This window comes from Haliotis cracherodii, unplaced genomic scaffold (assembly GCF_022045235.1).
Source record: "Haliotis cracherodii isolate W230 unplaced genomic scaffold, xgHalCrac1.p SCAF_14, whole genome shotgun sequence".
In the NCBI taxonomy this organism is placed as follows: Eukaryota; Metazoa; Mollusca; class Gastropoda; order Lepetellida; family Haliotidae; genus Haliotis; species Haliotis cracherodii.
Window position 1 is genome coordinate 21,252,017 of NW_027266269.1, and position 27,024 is coordinate 21,279,040.

Below are 27,024 nucleotides of genomic sequence, written 5' to 3' on the forward strand. Positions count from 1 at the left end.
ATACGTTTCAGTATAGGTTGCAGCATCGTTGCATTGTGTCCTTAATACCGACTTCAAATGAAATACCTGGTTGTCTTGGGTTGTTTTGGTTTGGTTTTAGTAGTTGTGTAGTAGACATATTTGGTGATTTCTAGATGAGAATTTGGGTGCGAACAATGGTTATAGTAAATATGTGTTTACTTGTATTTTGGTTTGGTTTTAGTAACTGTGTGTAGTAGACATATTTGGTGATTTCTAGATGAGAATTTGGGTGCGAACAATGCTAATAGTAAATATCTGTGTTTCTACTTGGTGGATTGTGTCTACAAAATAGGTAGTTAGCTTTAAATAATTATGATCAAATTGATTAGGTTTTTAATCATAGGTTCTTTTTTAACAAATACTAGACATTTTTTTAAATTTATTTTTTGTAACTGTTAGTAGCATTTGTGAGCATTAACTGACACTAGATGTGATTCTCATGGAGCAGGAGTGTTTGGTAGGACAGGGTCTATGATATAAGTGGAAGGAAATGAACAGGTTGTCTTTGTCTTTGTCTTTGTCTTTGTCTGTAGGTACTTGGGGACAGTAACATGATAAGAGGGAAGGTTTGGTAGTGAGTTGGACAGGGATGATTATCTAATAAGTACAATAAATGACACATTGGTTTAAGAACATATCGCCATGGTTTGTTTTGTTGCAAGCCATTAGTGGAAAACGGATAGATGTTCGAATTTATTTATTTGTGACATTTTCTTCAGGACAAAGTGTGCATATGAACATGTCAGTTTCTTAAGGTTTTTCTGTAACTGTTAGAGATGAATACTTTGTGTCCGAACTGTGATGTTTTGACAGCCTCAGATTTGGGGGATGGGGTTCAGGCGTTCTGCTGCTCCATGAACGAAGCACTCACCAACAGGAAGTCAAGCCTTTCCATGCTTTCTGGGTGTGGGGGAATTAATTCCGTTACCATGGAGACCGTAAAAGACTCATGACAGCCTCGTTGAGTTTGGAAACAATAACTTGATTGTTTGGGTTAAATTGTGAGTATGGAAAAAAATGAATCTACACAAATTGTACGGTTTTTAGTGTCGGTGTAGTAGTTGCCACTGAACTGACAAATTTTGGCCGTCACTGTGAAATGTTTGCAGGAGTTGAGTGGAATAGGTCCAGAAACCTGACTACCATGGGGATTGGGAGGCTATGCACAGTGTCTTGAGTAAGTGTACCCTCTTTGCATGGACCATTGCTCGTATCATGAGTAAGTGTACCCTCTTTGCATGGACCATTGCTCGTATCATGACAATCCTGATTGTTTCTTTGTTTGTCAGCTTTGTCAGGCTTTCCTCCCAAATGAAGCTGACACGCCGGGATGAAACTGGAATACTGTTCAAAGTGGTGTTAAACCCAACTCACTCACTCACTCTTGTCATGATGTATGCTGTTCTTGTAGAAGCCGGCATCAGGTGACCACGCCTTGTGCATCTTCCCGAGGCAAGGGCGTTAACTGACTGTAAAAGTCCAGTTTCCACCCTTGCCTAACTGGGCTGGACTAACGAGTCTATGCATAGTCCAATCAAAATCATGCCACAAGCTAGACATCCGATATGTTGCTCACTGCAGCATTATGCAACATGCACCTACCCTTGTTGGAGCGACCCTTGAAGATCCGGGGTAGAATAGATCTTCAGCTACCCATGCTTGCTATAAGAGGCGACTAACGGGATCTGATGGTCAGGCTTGCTGACTTGGTTGATGCATGTCATCGTATCCCAATTGCATGGCTCGATGCTCATGATGTCAATCACTGGATTGTCTGGTACAGACTCGATTATTTACAGACCACCGTCATATAGCTGGAATATTGCTGAGTGCGGCGTTAAACAACAAACAAACAAAATCTTGTTGGAGAACTGTTGTCCAACCATATGATGGCAGCCTGTAAATAATCAAGTGAAGACTGATAATCCAGTGGTCGATATTATGACAAATCACCAGTGACTCCACTACCATCCAATCCATTAAGGGGGCACGGCTGGCCCAGTCGTCTAAGGGGCCGCGATTCGCTGTGCAGAGTTGCGTCCCCTGGACACGCCAGAAACCTATGATTGTGGGTTCGAATCCCGGTTCAACCTGATTGTTTCTAGGTTTGTCAGCACAATACCCGTGCTCGTGGGTTTCACCGAAGTGGTAAACGTCTGAGACCTGCATCACTTCGGGCTTTCCTCCCACATTTAGCTGACACGCCGTGACATAACTGGAATAATGATAAAAGCGGCGTTAAACCCAACTCACTCTCACTCACTCACTCACTCACTCACTCACTCCAATCCATTAAGTCTCCTCTAGCAGAGGAGCGGTTGGATAGCCTAGTGGTTAAAGCGTTCGCTTGTCACGCTGAAGGCCCGGGTTCGATTCCCCACATGGGTACAATGTTTGAAACCCATTCCTGGTGTCCCCCGCCTTGATATTGCTGGAATATTGCTAAAAGCGGCATAAAACCATACTCACGCACGCACTCACTCACTCCTCTAGCAGAGGTTGTTGTGAACCAGTTCTTACCCGGAATCCCCAGTGTTTGAACATGGTCCCTGTTCGGTGCACCTGTCCTCATGGTCGGTTAGAGCCCACTGTTGATGGTTCCTCATCAGCCATCACATTACAACAATACCAGGGCGTGCTGACTGCATGGCACCTCCAGCTGACGTGATTGGAAACAGTCCCCAGCCTTTGTTTATTTAGTTCTTGTAAGAAACACACAAGCAGATATTATTTTTGATAGGATTGTTTTCTCATTTTGTGGATGAAAGTCTTGTTTTACTGAAATGAAAATGTTTCAGGATAGGAGTAGTTTGTTTGGTTCCCTTTGAAACCAATGATATGTAGAAACAGATGCGTCATTCATTACTAGCTTAGATTTTTATACAGATTTTGTGTAAAATGGTGATTCAGAATGTTTAGAAGGTGATGTGTTTATTGATGTTGGCAAGGTGGAATTTTACCTTGCATGTCATTGTATCCCAATTGCGTGGATCGTTGCACATGATATCAATCACTGGATTTACAGCTCTCCGTCATATAGCTGGAATATTGCTGAGTGCGGCGTTAAACAACAAACAATCAATCATAACATCAATCACTGGTTTGTCTGAAAGACTTGGTTATTTGCTATTGTTGGCATAGTGCTGATGGCATAAGATATCCAGCTACCAAGCTAGTCTCCTTGAACAAGCCAGTGGTCTTGTGTAGACTAGCCAAGCACTAGCCACAGATGGGCCTGCACAACGACCGAGTCATAGGACTAGTGTAGAGTAGCCTAGCACTAGCCACAGATGGGCCTGCACAACGACCGAGTCATAGGACTAGTGTAGAGTAGCCTAGCCACAGATGGGCCTGCACAACGACCGAGTCATAGGACTAGTGTAGAGTAGCACTAGCCACAGATGGGCCTGCACAACGACCGAGTCATAGGACTAGTGTAGAGTAGCCTAGCACTAGCCACAGATGGGCCTGCACAACGACCGAGTCAGAGGACTAGTGTAGAGTAGCCTAGCACTAGCCACAGATGGGCCTGCACAACGACCGAGTCATAGGACTAGTGTAGAGTAGCCTAGCACTAGCCACAGATGGGCCTGCACAACGACCGAGTCATAGGACTAGTGTAGAGTAGCCTAGCACTAGCCACAGATGGGCCTGCACAACGACCGAGTCATAGGACTAGTGTAGAGTAGCCTAGCACTAGCCACAGATGGGCCTGCACAACGACCGAGTCATAGGACTAGTGTAGAGTAGCCTAGCACTAGCCACAGATGGGCCTGCACAACGACCGAGTCATAGGACTAGTGTAGAGTAGCCAAGCACTAGCCACAGATGGGCCTGCACAGCGACCGAGTCATAGGACTAGTGTAGAGTAGCCTAGCACTAGCCACAGATGGGCCTGCACAACGACCGAGTCATAGGACTAGTGTAGAGTAGCCTAGCACTAGCCACAGATGGGCCTGCACAACGACCGAGTCATAGGACTAGTGTAGAGTAGCCTAGCACTAGCCACAGATGGGCCTGCACAACGACCGAGTCATAGGACTAGTGTAGACTAGCCTAGCACTAGCCACAGATGGGCCTGCACAACGACCGAGTCATAGGACTAGTGTAGAGTAGCCTAGCACTAGCCACAGAGGGGCCTGCACAACGACCGAGTCATAGGACTAGTGTAGACTAGCCAAGCACTAGCCACAGATGGGCTTGCACAACGACCGAGTCATAGGTCTAGTGTAGACTAGCCTAGCACTAGCCACAGATGGGCCTGCACAACGACCGAGTCATAGGACTAGTGTAGAGTAGCCTAGCACTAATCAATAACTTGCCAGTGACACAAACTGATAGGTGTGCCAAGTAGAGCACAGCACATCACAATAGAGTTTGAATGATAAAGATCAGAGTTTTTGCATATTTACAAGTTCACAATAAATACCTTGTGAAGCATGTTATAACCACTCATTCGTGAAGCCAGTTTGGTCCGCTGAATAGGATACATTTAAATGATAGTATTGTACAATAAATTGTATTGAGCAAAATGTACTGACAGTTGTTGGCGATGTTTGACAAATGCTGGTATGAATATCCATTAAAGAATTCAGGACTTTGTTTCAAAGCAGTAAATTTTAACCAGCTATTAAAGGATGTGAATAGATAGTTCCATTTTAATAACATCCTCTCTGTAATGATAGACTTTAGTATATCACACTCCCATCTTCTCCGTAATGATAGAATATATCGGTATATCAACCCCCCATCTTCTCTGTAATGATAGGATATATCAGTATATCAACCCCCCCATCTTCTCCGTATTGATAGAATATATCGGTATATCAACCCCCCATCTTCTCCGTAATGATAGAATATATCGGTATATCAACCCCCCATCTTTTCCGTAATGATAGAATATATCAGTATATCGGCAGATCAGCCATTCCAAGGAGCATCAAAACAATAAAGGCCATATTGTCTTAGCTCGTGATAGGGGGAGATATAAATAACAGTGATATTCAGCTGGGTCCTGGTTGTTGGAGTGAGAGCTTTCCGTGAGACTCCTGACATGTTTAACCTTCAGCACCAAAGAGTTCCTTCCTTTTCCACCCTGGCTCCAGGCAGTGCTGTTAGCGTCACTAGAGCACTGTGTGGAGTGTTGGCCAGATAATGTAAAACTGCTCCTGGGACGGTTTATGTCTTGAAACGCGCGAATATTTGTAATTATCACGTATTTGTATGGTGTTATTTTTGTTATGTGATGAAAATGTTAATGGTCTTTTTAAGGTGCAGTGCTTTTTTTTAGGTTTTAGCCTCTCAAGCCTAAGCCTGGTTCATGTATCATAGCACTGAAATGAAGTCATGGCATGACAGATTAACTATAATAACATGAAAGAATCGAGGTCGTCCTTAATTTCTTTAGAGTAGTATAGATTCTCAACCCAGTGTGTGAAGCCTGTTGGGCCCCAATGTCTCATGGTGATGTGACTGTAGTATTGCTAAAGCCAAGTCCATTGAAACAGGTGTGAATGATTTTAAGTGTTGAAATAACTGGATTTATTTCTTGCTTGATGTTAGTGGCAACAAGGTTTCCTTGTTAGCGCTGAAACAATATTCAGTTTTACATTGAATCATAACTCATCCACATTTTCATTGAGGATGCTATCCCCACTGCTATGTACTATGTCCTCTTGTGGTCATACTTTGCTTGGATCTGAGCAGAGATTGTGGAGCTTCATGTTACAAAATGACATTATTTACAGGCTCTGTGTGGGTCCAAATGCAGAAAGGGCTTGGGATAGTTTGGAGACAGATAACAGAGATCATATTGCTAAGCAAAAACCACTGTGTAACAAAGTATAAGGCTGAAACAATACACCGAAACAAAACTTGGATGCCCTGTGATAAATGGCCTTTGAATTTGTTTAACACTGCACTCAGCAATATTCCAGCAATGTGATGGTTGTAAATAATCTAGTCTGGACCAGACAATCCAGTTCTTGAAATCATAAGCGTCAATCTGCACAATTGGGATCAATCACATGCATCAACCAAGTCAGCGAGCCTGACCGCCAGATCCCGTTCGCCAGATCCCGTTAGTCACCTTTTACGACAAGCATAGTCGCTTTTTACGGCGAGCATGGGTTGCTGAAGACCTATTCCCTACCTGGATACAACACACAATACAATACATATTTTGTACTTTTTTGCCAAAAGAATAACCCTCTCTTGCTATGCTAGCTGTGAGCTGTTTAGATAATATTTATTGCAGAAACGTTCCATTACGGGACAGATGCAATATTTTTTAGAGAGGGATGTCAGTTAATATCTGTAACGGACGTTCCTATTTCGCCATGTCCTCCCACTGGCAAGTTCATTACTGTTATAAGGTACAGCTCAAGTTGCTCTCGTTTAAGTGACTGTTTGTCTTTAAAATTTAAACAAAAATTATTTCTTTGTGTTATGATTCGGGTTTATCAACATACATATTGTATAATGACCAGTGTATTGATATAAGTATCATATCACAAGTGTCTCAAGATACATATCGTGGCCAGTGTATTGACATATGTATTATAGTGTGACCAGTGTCTCAAGATACATATCGTGGCACGTGTATTGACATATGTATTATAGTGTGACCAGTGTCTCAAGATACATATTGTGGCCAGTGTATTGACATATGTATTATAGTTTGGCCAGTGTCCCAAGATACATGTCGTGGCACGTGTATTGACATATGTATTATAGTATGACCAGTGTCTCAAGATACATATTGTGGCCAGTGTATTGACATATGTATTATAGTTTGGCCAGTGTCCCAAGATACATATCGTGGCCAGTGTATTGACATATGTATTATAGTGTGACCAGTATCTCAAGATACATATCGTGGCCAGTGTATTGACATATGTATTATAGTGTGACCAGTATCTCAAGATACATATTGTGGCCAGTGTATTGACATATGTATTATAGTGTGACCAGTATCCCAAGATACATATCGTGGCACGTGTATTGACATGTATTATAGTGTGACCAGTGTCCCAAGATACATATCGTGGCACGTGTATTGACATGTATTATAGTGTGACCAGTGTTGCAAGATACATATCGTGGCCAGTGTATTGACATGTATTATAGTGTGACCAGTATCTCAAGATACATATCGTGGCACGTGTATTGACATATGTATTATAGTGTGACCAGTATCTCAAGATACATATCGTGGCCAGTGTATTGACATACGTATTATAGTGTGACCAGTGTCTCAAGATACATATCGTGGCCAGTGTGTTGACATATGTATTATAGTATGACCAGTGTTGCAAGATACATATCGTGGCCAGTGTATTGACATATGTATTATAGTATGACCAGTGTCTCAAGATACATATTGTGGCCAGTGTATTGACATATGTATTATAGTATGACCAGTGTCCCAAGATACATATCGTGGCCAGTGTATTGACATATGTATTATAGTATGACCAGTGTTGGAAGATACATATCGTGGCCAGTGTATTGACATATGTATTATAGTATGACCAGTGTTGCAAGATACATTTCGTGGCCAGTGTATTGACATATGTATTATAGTATGACCATTGTATCAAGATATTTATCGTAATGGGGCCTTCTGTATCATTGCATTCCTACGATATATCCTGAAGACTGGATGTGGGACATGTATGGCATGTTAGTATATGTTTCGCTGTTGCTGTGGGTTTATTCCCCTTAAGGTCGTGATGAAATGGCTGTCAGTGTATAAGGAATGCTGTGAAGCAGTGAGTGGGTTAATATGGTTTCTGTGGCCGGGTCTGGAAGCAGGGTCTACTCCATATGTGAGACAAGCAGAGAAGTATTTCCTGCTGGGAGGGTGACATGCTTGATGCCAAACACATGTCTGTCAACAATAGCAGGGAGGAGAAAACAACAGCCACACAGGTGTGTGCTCTTCCACCACCCACCCAAAATGTGTTACGTGCACTAATAAGACAAGACTATGAAGTAATTTAAGTTAGTGATTAAATGTCCAATATTTGACTGACTTTCCAAGTCCTATTCTTGTTTTAATTCTCTTTCAACTGAACCTATTTGTGTGATGATATCAGTGTTGAAAGCTGAGAGGGTTTTCTGGTATTAACTTTTTTAGCTGCAGTATCTTTAGGGACCCGACATCTGAAATATTTGACAGCATCATTACAGGACCCCTTTGACCTCCATCTGTAATTTCAAACACTGCCCATGGCTGCAATTTAGTGGTCAAGGTATCATACCTAAGGTTCCATTCCCCAAATATGTGCAATTTGTGAAGCCCATTTCTTGTCCCTTGCCATGATATTCCTGGAATTTTGCTAAAAGGGATATAATCCCATATTCACTCTCGGTCTAATTGTAGGAAACATATGACAATGGTTTGAAACGTTATTTATTGCATTTCACAAATATTTTTGCTGTGTATTTCAAGTCCGAATACCTGTCAAACAAGTGTTAGTTTGTATTGGCTTAGGAATGTTCCAAATGAATAAGTAAATGAGTTGTAAGGAAAATATCTTCCAACTGCTAAACTGAATGACCACCTCAATCCATCATGTACATGTTTTGTCTACTCCATCTTCCTCAACACTCAAAGGATGCTATTTTCCTGACAACCACTTCTGTACATGTCGGAAGCAAACAGCTTCTGTACCTGGGGATCACACTTGTCAGACAACTAACTTGGACATGCGAGATCTGTATGACAACCTAATTACTTTGTTTAGGATGATCAAAGATTCCCTTTAATCTGATATTATCTGCAGCAGATTGTACTTGAAGTATTTCTCCTTCAAAGTTAATGCTTGGCGTCCTGTATGTACAACAGACAAAACTATACGAGGTGAAGCATGTAGACATCCAGGTCTGATTGAAGATGATATTAGTTCAACAACTGTTTGAAGGTTAGGTGATACTTGCTAGACAACTGGTAATGTTGTAATGTTTTTGAACAGCTGGAAACGCCAGTTGATAGATACACTTCCCGACAGGTGGCCAGTTTTTTTTTAGCAGTACCTACAAGTAGGAAAGTGTTGTGAATTTAAGAGACAGGAAAAATTCAAAGATGTGCAGATATTTGATGCAGAGCCTGATTAAGCTTTTTCACTTGACTGTTTTTGTGTAATTTGTCAACATTTCAAGATTATATGTGTGATAATTCTAATAATGCCTGTATCGGTGCCAGTCATGTTTGAAAATTAGCTGAATTTTTATTTACGCTTTTAAGCATGGGGATTCGACCAAAATAAGATGAATTTGATATGTTAGAATAAAAGCGTCTTGTTTTTGGAGAATTATTAATGATGTTTTTATGCAGTACACTGTCTCAATGTTTGATGTTTCTTTATGACATCCTTTTCGACAATAATCCCATGAGAAAAAACTATCTCAAAGTGAATGACAATAATGGTTTCCTTACAACTACTTTTAATGAGAGGAATGATATATCCCATGCAACTTCCTCTAAAGAGCAAAAAGCGTTAAAAGGTTAAAAACTGAAGCAGTAGTAAATTGAGGATGATATGAAGGAAAGGAGTGTTTAACATTAGAGGACTTCAGGAGCCTTTTACAGGGGTATAAATCTCGTATCACACAGCTTCCTCCAACATGAGATGTCTTCAAAGGAGATAGAATAAGTCCGAGGAAACCGACAAGCTCTGGAATCCTGGGCAATATCGAAGCTGCTCACATTCATACACATGGCATTCAGCCTGAACATTTGTATTTATAAATTCTGTATTTTATTGAATTTGATTATCATATATTTGTTATTTATTATTTCATATTTTGATATAGAGCTATATCTGGTAGGTGTACACAAGTTTCAAATGCTAAGAGGTTGTACAAATCTTGAATCTTTTTGTACCAGTTGATACGAGTGACCATAGTAATTTTTTTCACACATTTTTTTCCGCCATGGTAACTGGCTTTGGCTCAGCAGGGGCAGGCTTTGAAGGGAAATTTTTGTCCATGCGTAAATCTTAATCATGGTCCTTTAATTCATTTGCCAGTGATACCATCTCCCTAATGACAGTGAACATTTTTCGGTGTATGATCTCAATTTATGGTCATGTAGTTAAGTGCTTGTCAAGATTTTTTGTACGTTCATGTTGCATTTTTTGGTAACAATTAACAAAATCAATATTTATGTTGGTTTTTTAAATTCAGGAATATTTGTTTTTATTAATTTCAGAACTGTTGGCAAGGTATGCAAGTGGTGTTTTAGGAAGTTACTGATTTAAGAATTATGTACATTTCGACTTATCAACCATCCCATGGTTGACTCCAAGGAAGGAAGTTAATAAAGATGACGATCAGCCATGGTGAAACATTGGAATAACATAGAAATTCTTGAGATATTTAACAGAAAGCCTTTGACCCAATGTCGATTTATTTTTCTTGGCGGAGTGAAAAGACGTCACATGATGAAACTAAGGACTCTATCCAGAACTCTTTGTGTAAACTAAGCTTAAGATGTTTTCCTAACAGCTACCTCACTTGGCACGAGTTTAATGACAAGACTTTAGTTGGAAGCTTATTTCGCATCTTGTTAATTAGTTTTGAAATAATTCTTGGCCCTGAGTACTTCCGTTGATGAGTGAGCCACATAAGTGTGGAGGAATTTTCCCTTTCTGTAAACAGTTGTGAGGAAAGCCTTTCCTGCTCTTTCACTTTTGATGACATATTTTCCAACAACATATTACATGAGTTGTTTATGAAATTATGATTATATATACACAGTGAATAACTTGTGGTGGTGCGACTTGTACCAGATGGTTGGTTGTTAAATATTGAAGAGATCTGGCGATTTTGTTTGTATATCACAAGCAGCTTGTGATTTGAAATTCATGCAACAATTACATGTCGGGAAAATGAGAAAAACTGTTCAAGAGTTGATGTTCCTGGACTAAAAATGAGACAGATGTACAGATAATATTGGTATGTTTGTTATGAGATATATGTTCATGAAATGAAATATGGAAACATGAAGCTTTGCTGTGCATCCAATTATAAGGGTTTATTACAAAGTCTGGAATAGCTTATTAAATGGATTAATTTATTTTGTATGAGAAGGTTTAATTTTCAATATGGTACAAAATTATACAATATTCTCCTTATTGAAACCTTATTTTGGAGTACCATGATATTTTTTCTTGAATGTTTCCCAAATGTGGGATATTATAATAAGGAGAATTGGATTGTGGTAAATTCAATTTGAAAATCCACAATTGCAAAGTCATATTCAGAAATATGGAAATCTTCCAATATTAGAATTTGAGTTAACATAACTTCAACGCTGTATTAAACTTATGCTAATCAAACCATGGTAATATCATGGACTTTGAATATGTCAATTAATAATAATTTGAAAAGATATGGGCGGTAGGGTAGCCTAGTGGTTTAAGCGTTTGATCTTCACACCGAAGACCCGGGTTCAATTTCCGACATTGGTACAATTTGTGAAGCCCATTTCTGGTCTTCCCTGCCATGATATTGCTGGAATATTGCTAAAAGCGGCATAAAACCATATTAGCTCACTCACTTAAAAGATATTGAACTACATACAAGTGGAATACTGGATGGTAAGTTGATTTAATGAGAATATTATTTATGTTTTGAAAGTTCATTACGTACATTGTTTTCATTTTCTAAAAGAGAATTATCAATTTTCCCCTGATTTCGTGAAAATCTGTTCCGAAATAATAAATGTTGTCAGCGGGAAAGGTCTCAAGATACTGTGGAGAAATACATGTACTTACTGTGAGGTCGCTCAGTGCTGTTTCGTGTTCAGAATCATCTCGGGGTAGAGTTTATTATGTAAATAATATTTCAACATGAAAGTGGTTTGTTTTCTTTTGGGTGTGAATTGTCGGTTCTTGAAATAGGATAGCACAAAAGTTTGGGATCCCAAGTTTGCGTACATCGCTGTTGTGGTACGATGACTGATATGTTGAGTGTAAGAGAAGAGTGTATGTATGTTATCATTTGGCTTAGGGGGGATGAAGAGAAATGCAGTATCATTTTCAGGCCCCAATCTCCCGGTAGAAAAAACATTATCATTTTCAGGATGTGAATCTGGCTAAAAAAGACCAAAAGTCTTTTCTCTGGAAACAAATCGCTTTCAAGGCACCAATTTCACTAGAAAAGCCTGTAAACTTTTCAGGCTCAATTCATACATGGCTAAGAACTTTCCAGGCACTAATCGTACAAGAATTTTCTAGGCACTACAAGAATTACAGCTTTTCAAGCACTAATTCAGTTTAGAAAGGCCAAGAATTTTCCAGGCATTATTCTTTAAAGGATTATTGCTTTTCAAGCACTTATTTCATTAGAAAAGGCCAAGAATTAGAAAAGGCCAAGAATTTTCAGGCGCCAATCCTGCTAGGAAAGAACAACTTTACAAACACCAATCTCGGAAAGACCAATTTGTCATTACTCATGGAGGTGCTGCTTCAGTCACTGCAGAGGTGTTGAATTTCAACTGAAACCTTTAAGAACTTTTATTTTGCTTAATTTGTATGTTTGATAAGATGGAACTGAAGGTCAGTAAAGCCAATGTGTTAGAGATTAGGATGTGGGCGATGAGGTGGGATGTTTGGGGGTGTTAGGGCTTGGGGGGTCTGACTTAAGGGGGGTAGGGGAGGGGGTCTGGTTTCTTGCCTCCCACTTCTGATTTATGATGAAGGTAGAGAGCCTGTAATCCACTTTATCATCCAAACCACATGGCTGTCCTAATTAAGCCCATGTGTTAAACCTTTACAATTACATCTCCATGGCCTTCCTGTACTTCATTAGGCAGCACCACCAAACCAAAACATCACCTGTTTTGTTTCTCTACCAATAAAAGCCAGTCTTATTGGAGGTATTAGTTTATGGTTAGGTATTATCTACAAACTAAATAAATCCTGTGTTTGTTTTTAGCCCACTTCCCACCCCTGCTGTGAAAGTGGACTGATCCAAACCTGATTCAAAGGTGTGAACATTTACACCCCTGTTCATCAAGGGAGAATAATCCCTGTCACAAATTACATTGTTAAGAAAACAAAATGTGGACAGTCTAAGATCAGTATAATAGACATGTCTAGCTCTGTCATTGGTCGGGAGAGACAGGAGATATAGCCTGTATTGACTGGCCCCTGATTATATGTGATTTTCTGTATATGCCTGTTAGGCCAGGAACTACATTGTTTAGAAATTGGCTCTTGGTGAAAAACTCTGGTCCGTGTGGAGGGCAATACAAGATTTATAACCCTTGGCATTGAGGATCTTTGTATCAGTGGAACAACTTTCACACAGTAGTGACTCTGGTGATTTGTCCATTCACCAACTGGTTTCTTTAAAAGGTTTCGCAGGGTTATTTTGCAAACAGGGAAACGATTTCACCCAGTATATCATTGGACTCTTAATTCCCAGATATTGACGTTTTGTGATCCATTTAGATACAGGGGATCAGGTACAGCACTTCCTGTCTCGTGTTTACTTTATCTCTGAGAGGGGCAAATTTAGTCCAATGAAATTTGATCTGTAGAACTAACAGTGGGGAGAGAGTTTGGTAGATAACCCCCATATCCCCCAGCCCCCCTTCTATCATCACCCCAGCTTCTAGTTGGCTGATCAGTTTGTGACTCAGGGGAAACCAGGAAATACAGCATCATAGCCCACACCTTTCTTGTGTTCTTCACGACCCTTGCTAGGGGTCAAGTCTTTATCAGGCAGCCGTTGTGTCGAGATTTCTAGCCGTGGATTTTTTTTACTTGGAGGATTACTGTTTTCCTGTTTGATGCATTGATTTTGGATGAGGAATCTTTGCTGAGAGTTGTGACTTGATGACCGCTTACTATTGTTTCTGAGCTATGTCTCTCTGAGTGAGACAGGGTTGTTTTTGTGTGTTTGGATACCCCCCATCTTTCAAGACGGATCCCAGTCGCAGCATGTATTGTGCTTATCCGTTTTATCGGCCGTTTATGTATGTGCCGCCAAAGTTGTCAAATGTGAGTACCTTCATATTTTACTTACAGATGCATGTTATTTTGAAGAATATTTTGGTGATATCTGTTAAGCAAAAAGTTCTTATGCTTTTATCTTTCTTTTCCCACAAAATGTAGATATAGTTTGGAAAAAGTCATTAATATGGTTATCATTTAATTGTGAATATTTTTATGTTTACTGTTGCTTTGAATTTATATGTGGGTAAGTTCACCAATAGAGTGCCCTCATATCAATGAAATGTAAATAATCTTTTTAACAGTTCATAAAGGTATGAATATTTTTTTATCTTCTTTTTATATAGAACTTGGCACTCGATCTTCAGTGATTTAAGTAATTGTGATGTCTAAAGTAGTATAATAGTCTAGTCAATCTATATTCCCTTCAAAGTCTGGTACCTAAATGAATATATAACATATGAAAATAGACCGTGATATTGGCTGCATATTCCCTCTATTTTCAAGCAGGGTTCAGTGCTAATATTTGCAGGTATGTTAAAAAGTCAATTGTAATGTTTTATGTTAGTGTAAATCTAAAGAAAACCATCCCTTTGTTATGTGTAGGGATTATTTGAAATGTGTTCTTGTTGTCAACACAATGTCTAATTAGGTTAATTACAACCAGAATCACAGTCCAGGGAATCAGGCCTAGTCTTTGTGTGTGGTTAATTGAGCATGTCACACCCGATAACAGCTACAATCCTGACAACTAATTGTTGTGTTAACATGACACTTCCACTGGTAGACACTCAGCTTAGAACTTCACTTCTTAACTTGACTGACAACTTTAAGACAGTGTTTATTTTGTTTCATTATTTCGACAGTATTGGCATTGGCAAGCTATTGTCTGCAGAAGATTAGTGTTTGGCTGTGCTTACTTGAAGACTTACAGTTGTAGCACTATCGATATTTTGTGAAACTTGTTATCAGCATATTCTAGTCATTCGTGATTTTCTGAAACATTTGACATGATGTTTGTAAGTATTTTCTATTCAAATATTTGTAGGATCCAAGCAGATACTCTGTAGAGTTCTTGTTAAATTATTATGTCTTAATTAATTTTTGACTTGCCTTGGCATTTGTATATGATGGGGCCACCGGTGAGGCAAGATATCCTGAACTCTCATCGAACACCTGGTATCATCATTATTTGGTTCCTTAACACATGCTTGTGGTATATAGTTGGAATCAAACAATGGAGGGTGGTCGGGTAGCCTAGTTGTTTAAGCGTTCAATCATCACTCATAAAACCCAGGTTCGATCCCCGACATGGGTACAATGTATGAAGCCCATTTCTGGTGTCCCCTCCCGTGATATTGCTGGAATATTGCTAAAAGCGGGGTAAAACCGTACTCGCTCACTAATACAATGGACTCTGCTTTTAGCAGAGTTTTGTTGTGATTATAGAAACATTGTTTCTGGCTTTTATTTAAAACAAAATAGGCCAGTTCGCAAAATGAACTTCTTTTGTGTGGCAGGTTTAGCAAATATTCCTGTTTGTTTCCTTGTTGATGTTGATTTGCTGATATTCTGGTTGGTTAGGTTTCAGAAGAAGTAATTGCTTGCTTTGTTTGGGTTTTTGGATATATCTATTGAGTTCAACAACCAGGACAATACCAGGCTTAAAATAACAAGCAGTAACATCACGACCATTGCAGAATCAGAATACTGTACTTCTCAAGGTTGTTTTGCAGCTAGAGGTGTCACAGGCGTTGAAAAGACTTTAAATTTTGTCCCTCTTTACTACTTTTGGTCAGATACTATAAAGAAAGAACGGTCAGTCTGAGAGTTTTGAGAAAAATTGTTTCAGATCTGCATATACATTGAACTATATTCAAGTAGTAGTAGTAGTATTGAAACATGTTTATGAGATTGCTGTAACTGGCACAAGGAACTAGCTGTATTCCTGGTGCATGTGGCTAGGCCAGAAGTGTGTTGCGTATTCTAGTAGAGGTACAGACGCTTGCTCCTAGGAATTTATAAATAAAAAAAACTGAATAAATATATAGTATATCAATCTAAAAGGAATTGTTTCATAAAAAATCATTGATGTGTAAGTTCTATAAATGAAACAAATTTAACAGAAGTATTATTTTTTTTAATTTGTTTTAGGCTGGGGAACATTGTTTTGCAAAGTTTTCATAAGCATATCCATTTTCAACTATCATATGTCTTTTGTTTAAAATGTGCAAACAGTACTAAATAAGTCCAAGAGTGTATCAGACCAATAACGATGAAGGTGTGATACGAAGCATTATGACACCTTGATGCTCAGCTTGTCACACCTAGGGGATACAAGTAGTTATAGCACTGGATGGATTGGTCTGTATGAGGTTATACAGATCACCAGTGGTGAGAGTGCTGGTACTGTCTGTCTTCAGCCACAAGTCGGACAGGAGAGTCCAGTAAAATCTGTTTGGTTTAGTAAGCATGGATATCAAGTGTCCAAATAATAGCATTAATATCTACTGAAAATGGACAAGTAGTTGCAAATGTTCAACCAGATTGGATTTGAGTGGTATAGAAAATATTGGCCAGATCTGGTATATTCAGATTTATTAGTCGTTTTCAAGCAGCTTTCCAGCATGGATATACTATTGTCTTGTTGGCATAGGTACTTCTGCAGATTCAAACTGTGCTCAAACTGTAGAAATTGGCCAGATTTATGATGAAAGTTCTTTTCTTTTGTAAATTCAGATTCCAGCTGTTTGCTCCCAGGGACATATTGTCTCAGTGGGTTGGGTTCATGTTTAAAGTCAGAACATCTTACTCTGGTTCCCACAGTTCTGCCCCAAACAGATTACTGTTTTGTCTGTGAGTTGTGATAATCCATCCTAATGCATCTAGCCATTGTCTGCACTTCACTGTCCCATGACACACTGTCCTGTCCCCAGCCTCAACACAGTGCTACCTCCTCAATTCCCTCCCCTGCCCCCTGCTGTTACGAGTTTTATAGCCCCCCTGCCATTGTTCGTATAATCCTCCATCACCACCTGACCACCACCAGCAGCAGCTAGCCAGACACAGCCACGGCTGTGGGCACCTCTCTCTCCCCCAGCAGCCTGTGTTGTCAGGCCAGTTGTAGTTGAGAACAGGTGCTTGATGTGTACAGATGCAACAGACCCAGGCAAACATGTTTGCCATAAATTTGGTGGGTAGCTAACTAACTGAAGTTGCTGCACAGGTGTGTCGGTATGGCCACCAGTAGGCAATACGACACATATCCCATAGCATAAGTTGAAGAATGGTGATTGGACCTGCAGGTTGATGGGAAGAGTGGATGTGACATGTTTTGCTGAAGCATGGTGGTATGGCTGCCATTTCAGTTCAGCATGTTTATGACTGCTTGTTGGTATGGCTGAGTCAAGTGCTGGGACATCTTTGTGGATTTATGTCTGATTTTGGTTACTAATGTGGGATGTGGACACTTTGCAGCTTGTTGTTGAGTATGTTGATGATGTGTTGTATGGTAAAGGGATGCAACTTTTGTGTTACAGCATTGAGGGAAATTGGGGATGTACTTGCTGTGGTTGCTATTTTGGCGACATAACAGGCATATTATGGCTGTGTAGGTGGAGGTATGGGGATGTTGAGTATGTACAACATAGTTACGTGGGAACAGTGGAAGTGGATATATCATTGATATTGGCTGAGGTGATGTATAACATGCAGAGAGAAATAGGAGTATGTGATGATATTGTATACATGTACAAGATGTTGTACAAGTACTGTGGAGGTGGAGATATTATATATGTTGACTGAGGCTGGAAAGTGAAATATTTCATGCTGAGCAAAATTGGAATATCAAGGTTCAATTCCCATGCCCGCCTTGTGAATCGGTCCCTGTGTTACCATATGTAAATTTACATTTACTGTTTTATTTCTATATCGCAAAATTAGTAAATATTTTTAACATATTTTTGATGTTATATTTTAATTACTGAATTTGTAGAAAGTTAAGCAGAACTGTAAAAATCAGAAATATTTTCAAGTGGTTGTGAGTTGGAGAAATACAGTGTCCTGAGTTTCAGTTTATTTGCCTTTGATTAAAAGATCTAATATGCATTTTTGGGGGGCAGATTTTTACTTTTGTTTAGAGATTCTAAAGAATTGCTAACTTATTCATCAGTCAAGGTCTGGGGAGTAGTATTTCCTCGCACAGAAGATAATATCTTCTGCTGATTGACTTAAAATATTTTGACCCCAAAAGAGACTGGAAAAAACTGTTCCTAAAAAATGGTTTTATTTTTGTATGTTGTTCCATGTATACATAAACCATTTGCTTGTCTTGGCTTTTCCTCTGCAACTCAAAGCTACTTAAAAACCCATAACGTAAACTTTTATTGTTGGAACCCTGGAATAGTGGTTAGGGAGGCAGTACAAGGGAAGGAGAGCCATTTGTTGAGCTTTGTCGGACTCCGAACGTGCCAGTGAACCATGGAACACAACATGGGAAACCCAGATGGGGATACTGGCGCTAAACGTTATCATCAGTTAACGGACATTAAATTACAGTAACAGGTTTTTGAAAAATCAGCTTGAGTTAGATTTGGAGAAAACTCTCTGAAACGAACTAAGAAATTGTAATGATAATTTGTAGGTTATTGTTTTGAGGTCCAGAAAGTGAAAAGGTCATTTAGATTCCTGTCTTTCAGATTTTTATTTCAGTGTCAGTAACGCCTTTTAGAAAGATTTGTTTTTAACGTTAATTTTGCTAATTAATAAATGCTTTGTTTCTTTTCAAATTTTTATTTTTTTTTGGTAACATTACTAATAGTTAGTTAAATTCCTTAGACCAAGACCATTTTAGAGAATGTCCTTATCTTACTGATTAACAAATTAGATAAAGTGTTAAGTTTCCCTAGAACTATTCAAATTGTGAATGTATAAATATTTATTTGCGAAACAAAATTACGAATGCAATGTGTAGTCGTTGAAGATAAATATCTGTGTTTCTGCTACCCAGAATGAGACTTCCATGCCTATAGCCTGTTATTGTACCTCCATCATGGAATGCCGAGATCTGCGATCTTTGTGTCTCATCTTTGAGGATGCTTTCGGGGCTTTTGTCATTCTTTGTTGCTTGTCTTAGGTAAGCTGAGAATTCTGATGTAGTGTTTGAAATGTGATAGACTATTTGAAGTGGATATGCTTGATAACTATCTACCATAATAGAGAGGGGATGAGGCATACAGCGTGTTGTGATAGTTGTGGTGAGGAAGATAGCATGTGGATGCTGGGATAATTCCTGAACAATACTTGCAGTGGGGAAATAAATTATCTCCCGCAGATAAACATGTTTGTGCGAGGGAAATAATTTGAGTATAATGTTCTTATGGCATATTCTGTGATATTATTTAGAAAATGAACAATATAGAAATTTGTTGTGCTTTCCTTACAACTGAAATATGAAGCTGTTTTTCTGAGGAAAATTTCGTCAAATAAAGATCAATATTTTTATTATACATCCTTACAAATTTGATGTCTCTGAAAATATAAATATATCAAAATAAGTTCATGGTACTTTCTTGACAATAGTATAGTGAATAAGGTGAGATTCATTTTAATCTGAATAACCTTTGTCGACTGCAATGGTTGAAAATACTTACTGGACTCTCTACTGTTATTATTTTACTGTAACATCGACCTTTTGGTAAAGATTCTTATACAGTTATCCTTGCTTGACAAGGACATAAAGAGCTATTCTGAAACATTGCTATTACAGAAAAGTAAAGAAGTTTATATCCATAAATTGTGTCTACTTTGTCATCCGTCAACCCTTATGGAATGCCTGTCACACATTGCTCTGAAGCCATTGATGGATTTTTGTTTCCAATGTTTTTAATTTTCTCATTTTGTAGAACCATTTTCATTCTTTTTCCATGCCCCATAATCCACACATTTCTCAGCCTCCAAATCCCATTAGCTTGAACTCGTATGGTATGAGTGGTAATGTGTTATTTTTGTAAAAGGATATATGACATCTTTTCAATTAGGAACTAGTAATCAGAATTAAACATTAGGGAAGCCATGTTCAATATGACAGTTATGAATGTGTTGTTTCCATAATGGCTTGGACTTGTCTGGCTATGGGACTTGGGGTAGAACACGCTTCACTGTCCTGGATTTTAACGAGTATCTCATTCTGGCATCTCTCAGAGGACATGCCTCAGGTACTGAGGGCTAATTAGATGTTCTAGAATTAATTGTTGTCAGGAATACTGGCATGTGTCACCATTTTGATCACTGGTGACGATAATCAGGCGAATATGATGGGAATGTTGGAAGCTTTTGTTCCGTTCCAAAAGTGAAAAGCGATAATAGTAGAGTGATATCTTCGGTTCTGTTGGATTTAGTTGTAATTAAATGAGTTGCTGCGTTTAATTCTCAATAATTCAAATCTGATAATTCTAATTAAGAAAGGAATTCAGAGGGTGCTGCTACCATTGCCGGAACACATGTTTTAGACCCTCTTCCTCTCAATTCATAAATAACATCACGTCTAGTGAACAGCAGGGCGAAACAAAGACCACGCTATTCATGTTCCATGGTGATATTTTAAAGTGTGTCATATTATCTTGTATAAATATCTTCTTCTTTTCCTTATTGTATATGTACAATAAAATTAACAATCATAACAGCATTGAATTCACAATGCCATTTAGAAAGTGGTCAATTGTAACAAATGTTATATTTGGGATAACACTTTCTTAGTAAAGTACAGATTCTCGCACTTGTTTGTGCTGGCGATAAGGTGCCTCACTCTGTTAGCCTGTGATAACTTTTCGGAGCACAAATGTGCAACTGATTTACAATTTATTTCCCAAGAAACTGAAAATTTCAAACTCCTCGGAAGTATTTTGTTGTGTAACTGAAAATGTTTATCAAAGAAAATGTGAAATCTGCTTGATTATGTCAGAGCCCCTAGGGACTCCCACCGTTGGCCAATCTCTTAATTGGAGGATGTAATGAAGGGACGATTACACAAGATGTCACATAATCAGATAGGGGTTCATGGTGGGGGTCAGGTCAATCTGTGGGGGCTCTGTGTCATTATAAAGAGAACAGCAATTACTGTACGTATGGTATAACTAGCTTATCACATACCAGGTTTATAATAAGGCTGTGTGTTATGTGATGTTATGTGATTTGTGTTTGAAGTGGTATTTGATCAAATTAATAATGAGTATTTGTGACTGAATTGGTTGGTTCAGTGAGTAGTAGTGTGTGTGTCCAGATGAGAAAATGATAATAATGGGTCTCTAAAGAGAAGTTTTTTCCCCAACTGTTTAATTGACAATGCAGCATGAAATATGAATTGGCACTCAAATTGGGTTGCTGAAGAGTTAAATCAAACGTTCAATTGGTCCAAGCCTCCCTCTTGAAGGATACTGGAATGTTTTTTACATGATGTTTGGTTGACTGAATATCCATTTTTGAAATTTTTGAAATCATTTAAGGTCATCTGTGAAAGGAACCTGTGAGGTAGGATTGAGAAAAAATTGATATAATTTTAAATGAAAAAATCAGCTTCAGTATTAAAACTGAAGACATTTAAGCAAGTCAGCTTCAGGGATTGAGATTTGGATTGAGACCAAGAAAGTCTTCTGTATCATCGTCCATCTGGATCACAATTCAGCCTAATTTCATCTCCGGGAATTTGATCCCCGTGATGAAAGCTAATCAAGGTTTTTACCCACAAATTCAATTAATGCTTTCATTTCACGGACACAGGATGATGTATCTGTATTTTACATATGGTTGCTAATTAGCTGGTCATTCCCACTTTTAATCAGTGCCACACAAGAAACAAGGACTACTGTAGCTGGTGCCGCGCCCCCCCCCACCCCGAGTATGACATGTACACATTATGAGAAACACTATCCCTTGCCGCTACCAGTAATCATGCCAGTCTAGTCATGCATGTGATGTTTAGGATTTTCATTGCGATTAATCTTCAAGACAATAGCATCAGAAAGGATCATTGATGATTAAATATTTAATAAAAGCAGATATATATTCTGTTTTGTGGTTAATAATTTTTTTTATTAACAATGGCTGGGAACTGTTAAAGCTATGCATGATCAATTTCAATAAATTCTTGTCACTCATGTATAAATGTAGTCAAATTTAAGTAATTATTTATTATGTTTTTAAAGATCATTTTTGACTGGGTGTATTTCAGCAAAGAATTGTTTTAAAATTCTTAACTACAGAAGAGTCTTTGTAGAGGCTTAAACAAATTGTTGAAACTTGTTTAAAACAATGTTAAGGTAACAATCAAGGCCTGTTAGTTCGTGCCCTGGTCAGGTTTAGTACACTTCATTGCAAATGTGGTTTCAGTTTATCGGATAGAAAATGTGCTTGATTACAAAAGAAACAATTAATCTTCATATGTGCCGTAGTTCCAATTGAAATAGATGGTGTGAATGGTCCTGTTTTACCATCAAAGATCCAATCTCGCCAAATTAGCCAATTTAAGTTTTTTAAAGAGAAACAAATATCCTAAATGATTGAAAATTCAATTTCTTAAGCTTCCCTTTCCATCATTGTGTCATTTATTGCTCTTTGATGTCTTGAGATGGTCCCTGGCTCATCCGTTCTCCTCCCCTTTTACCCAGTATTGCTTGTGACTTCATAATTAATTTTCCTCTACATACAGGCAATTACCTATTTTTTCCCCTCACAAAGAGAACCACCGAGAGTCTTTTTAGCCCAATCTTTTTTTAAAAAAAGAAGACTATTAAACAGTTTTGTAAATGGAAGGTTAATTTATCTCATATTTACTAAAAAACACAAAAGATTTAATGTCATATTCACCTTTGTTAAAATGTTGCTATTCCTTTCTCCGCCCCATTTCCAAGAACAAAGAAACAATCCAACAAAGTAGGATGCTAATTAGCCCAATTGTTTGATGAGGTTGCTAATAGGGGCCGCATCTTCTAATAAGGGGCTGCCAGCCCATGATAGGGGTCTTCAATCTAGTCATGTGAAAGGGGACACCCCTATTAAGTTTGTGGACAGGATGGGTACTGTACAAGGGCTGTTATAAGAACAGCTACAAGGCAATTAGAGAAAATGTTAGGACAGGGAATGTAGCATTGTTGAGCTGCTGTGTTGTGGTGTTAGAGAAGATGCTATCAAGATGAGGAAGGGACCTTCAAGGAAACAGGATATTAAATTGTGACCTGTTAGCTTGAACAAAATGACCCCCTTGTTCAATTGGTCTGGTACATTTCTATATGGTAAAAGGGTACGTGAATACTGGAAATATTTCATATCATATTTGTTCTATCTACGAGTGATTTGGTTTGTTGGGTAAGTTAAGTTTCCTGAAATAATATTTAGTCAACATGTACAAACTGGTACAGAAGGATCAAATTTCAGATATGGCAGGTTTTTTGATGGAGTTGATGTGTATGAATCTTTGTTGGGTATTCATGTTGTTTTTATTTGAGTGAATTAACTGTATGTTCATTGGTTTGTTTTTCTTCTACAGGTTTACTCCCCAAGTCCTGATGACTTTCACCAGGACTCCCCGCGCTACCAAGGCACGGGGAACTCCCCCAAACCTATGTCGTATTCAGACTACTTCATGGGTAAGACTTGCTGCTGTTTGTTATACCATGTTATAGTCTTTACCGTATTCGACGTAATAAGCACCCAGGGTGCCCTTAGAATTAGAAACAGGAAGCTCTTTTAAGAATATAATTTTGGTGGAATATAGAAAAAAAGAGTTGAAAGATCGTAAATTTTGTGGTTTATGCTAACAGCCTGAATGATACAAAAGAAAAGTTTGTGCGTATTATACATGACAAACATATTTTTCCAGAATTTACATGCCTGTAATTAAGGGTGCACATAACACATGAGTGTGTATTATACACATATAAATAAGATCATTGATCAATCGGAAGGGGTGCCAATGGGGATTGTTTGCCAGCCAATATATTAGCAAATATCGTAGTGGGTGCTTATTAGAGCAGGGCGCTTATCACGTCGAATACGGTATATCAACATTGTCAACCAAGGATGTTATCAAAGATGTCAAAACTTCTCTGTCAGTTGTTCGAAAGTAAGTTATACCACATTCTTTGTGAATTCTGTACCTCAGGCATAACAGAAGTCCCTGATCATTGGTTAGAATCCCTGATTACATTGAATGTTTGTCTACAACATACTCATGCTAGTGGGATTCACCAGTTTGTAAACTTCTAAAACCTGCATCATTGAGATTTTCTCCAACATTAAGCTGACATGCAGTAAAATGACTAAAATTATATCTTAGTTTTCAAAATGTCACCACTGTCTATATTTTCTTGTTTAAGCTAGTTTCATGACAAATAGACTCAAAATATGTTGTTTTTTTCAAAGCAAGATGTAAAGGTTCACATGTGACAGTTGTTTCAATGTTGTAATCAGTACTTTGATTTTTATTTTATTTTTTCTTAAAGTATGCGGTTTCCATTATTAAAGTACGTAATGTTAAAACATCTAAAAATATATCCAACAGTAGCTTGTTGGGGAACAGGACATTGCAGTGAGCCATGGTTTGCAAATCATCATTATTCTGCTTTGGGAAAATAGTTGTATTGTAAGTAGTATTGTATTCCGACTTACTAGGGGAGGCCATTTCTTTCTGAACATAGGACATAGTTATTGTGGGTAAGTGCATTCTTAACATAATACACTGCGTTAGAATAGTGTCATTTTGCCAGGATGGTGTTGAAAAGTAATTTCCTTCGAAAAAACATCTGTAATCATCAATACTGAAGCTAAGATTGCATAATCCTTAAGCAACAAACAAGCAATGTTTAGCTTCGCGAGACTGCCTCTGATTCGAGTTGCAGTTGCAGCCAAAACGTTCATCAGGTCGCAGAAGATGTTTCTACCATTAGGGAGCTAGAGTGTACAGAGAACCAAGAATATTTTTAACTCTATGGAATATACCATGTGTTTAAGCAGGCTCTTTCGTTACAGCGCTGTGCAAATTGCCTGTTAGAGAGTGTGTTTAATACATTGGGAGGTTTTCACCAAACTCCAATGGCGTGCCTGAACTGCCAAGACACACCTTTGTCAAATTAATATGTAGTGATTTGGCTCCACTGTTTTCCTTGGAAAATATTCTGGGTAAAAAAGTTATTGTGGTAATTATGGGGAACTCGATAGTTCAATAGAATTTTTTTTCAATTTCAAAAACATAAGCACTTCGCTGTTTCTGTTTGAGCTGTAATTTTCCAGACCTGATTTGGTTACTTATGAGCTTGAATAGAATTAGTTCTTGGTAATTGCCTCCGTGATGTCCGACAAAAGGTGCAATTTAGTGCATTTATGGTTGACAGAATTTCATAACTGCGGGATGTTTGGAATTATTGACAGCTTTGAAAATGAATATTCAGCAGCAATTTTCATTACAATGTTCGCCTTATATAAAGATATATAAATCAATTAATATATTGAGATGGTTTTCGTTACAATTTGTTAATTTCAGTTCTGTTATACTCGGATTTTCATTTAGTTTTGAAAGAAACCCAATGCAAATAAATGTTGCAATAGATATATTGAGGAAAAACATCATATTAAGATCATTATATACGGAAGTCATTGTTTTACATTGTAAGAACTATAAGAAACGTAACAAATAAAAACTGTAAAAAAAAAATTGAAAAGAAGGTTATACACTGTACATGTATATTTAGTATTCCCCTAGTATACCCTGCCTGAGAAGGAAAATGAATAACCACTGATATGTTGAATGGGCTAACAAAAGTGCATTTTACTTTTATTATTATCATCATTATTATTATTATTATTATTATTATTATTGGTGTGACTGTTTTCAATAGATTTTATTTCAATTTCAGAACCTCAGTCACATAGTTCAGGAGACCCCTGGTCTTCCAGTAACGCGATGCCTTCATCCTCCTACCAAGCTTCCATCACAAGTGGTTCACATTATTCACAAAACTCCCCTTATACCAGTATGCACCATCCACATGAAACAGTAAGTGTCTGATCCACCATGGAAGAACCCTTTGTTGTGGGTGTCCAATGAAAGTATATTTAATGTGCTTTCATATGAATACCCACTTGTTTGATGAAGAACCCTTTGTTGTGGGTGTTCAAATGAAAGTATATTTAATGTGCTTTCATATGAATACCCTCTTGTTTGATGAAGAACCCTTTCTTGTGGGTGTTCAAATGAAAGTATATTTAATGTGCTTTCATATGAATACCCACTTGTTTGATGAAGAACCCTTTGTTGTGGGTGTTCAAATGAAAGTATATTTAATGTGCTTTCATATGAATACCCACTTGTTTGATGAAGAACCCTTTGTTTTGGGTGTTCAAATGAAAGTATATTTAATGTGCTTTCATATGAATACCCACTTGTTTGATGAAGAACCCTTTGTTGTGGGTGTTCAAATGAAAGTATATTTAATGTGCTTTCATATGAATATCTACTTGTTTGATGAAGAACCCTTTGTTGTGGGTGTTCAAATGAATGTGCTTTCATATGAATACCCACTTGATTGATGAAGAACCCTTTGTTGTGAGTATTCAAATGAAAGTATATTTAATGTGCTTTCTTATGAATACCCACATGTTTGAAGAAAAATCCTTTGTTGTGGGTATTCAAATGAATGTGCTTTCATATGAATACCCACTTGTTTGATGAAGAAGCCTTTGTTGTGATGTTCAAATGAAAGTATATTTAATGTGCTTTCATATGAATACCCACTTGTTTGATGAAGAACCCTTTGTTTTGGGTGTTCAAATGAAAGTATATTTAATGTGCTTTCATATGAATATCCACTTGTTTGAAGAAGAACCCTTTGGTGTGGGTATTCAAACGAAAGGTAATTAAATGTGATTTATTTAGATTGGTATGATGATGGTGAAAATAATGTTTTTGAAAGGCTGAAAATGGCATTATTTAGATATTTTGGAATTTTTTTGTGTAACTACTTTTTCCAGCACTTCTGTAGATATT

General features: G+C 38.0%; 1 protein-coding gene across 10 annotated transcripts in view; it reads left to right on the forward strand.

The window, feature by feature from the left end:
- LOC139461081 (transcription factor 12-like) overlaps nt 1-27,024 on the forward strand; it is a 152,057-nt gene that overhangs the window by 97,588 nt on the left and 27,445 nt on the right. For all 10 annotated transcript variants that reach the window (XM_071242600.1, XM_071242604.1, XM_071242599.1 and 7 more), the window contains 2 exons: nt 23,530-23,629; nt 25,895-26,034. In XM_071242600.1, coding sequence (XP_071098701.1) covers nt 23,530-23,629; nt 25,895-26,034 — 240 coding nt within the window. The remainder of the gene's footprint in view (nt 1-23,529; nt 23,630-25,894; nt 26,035-27,024) is intronic.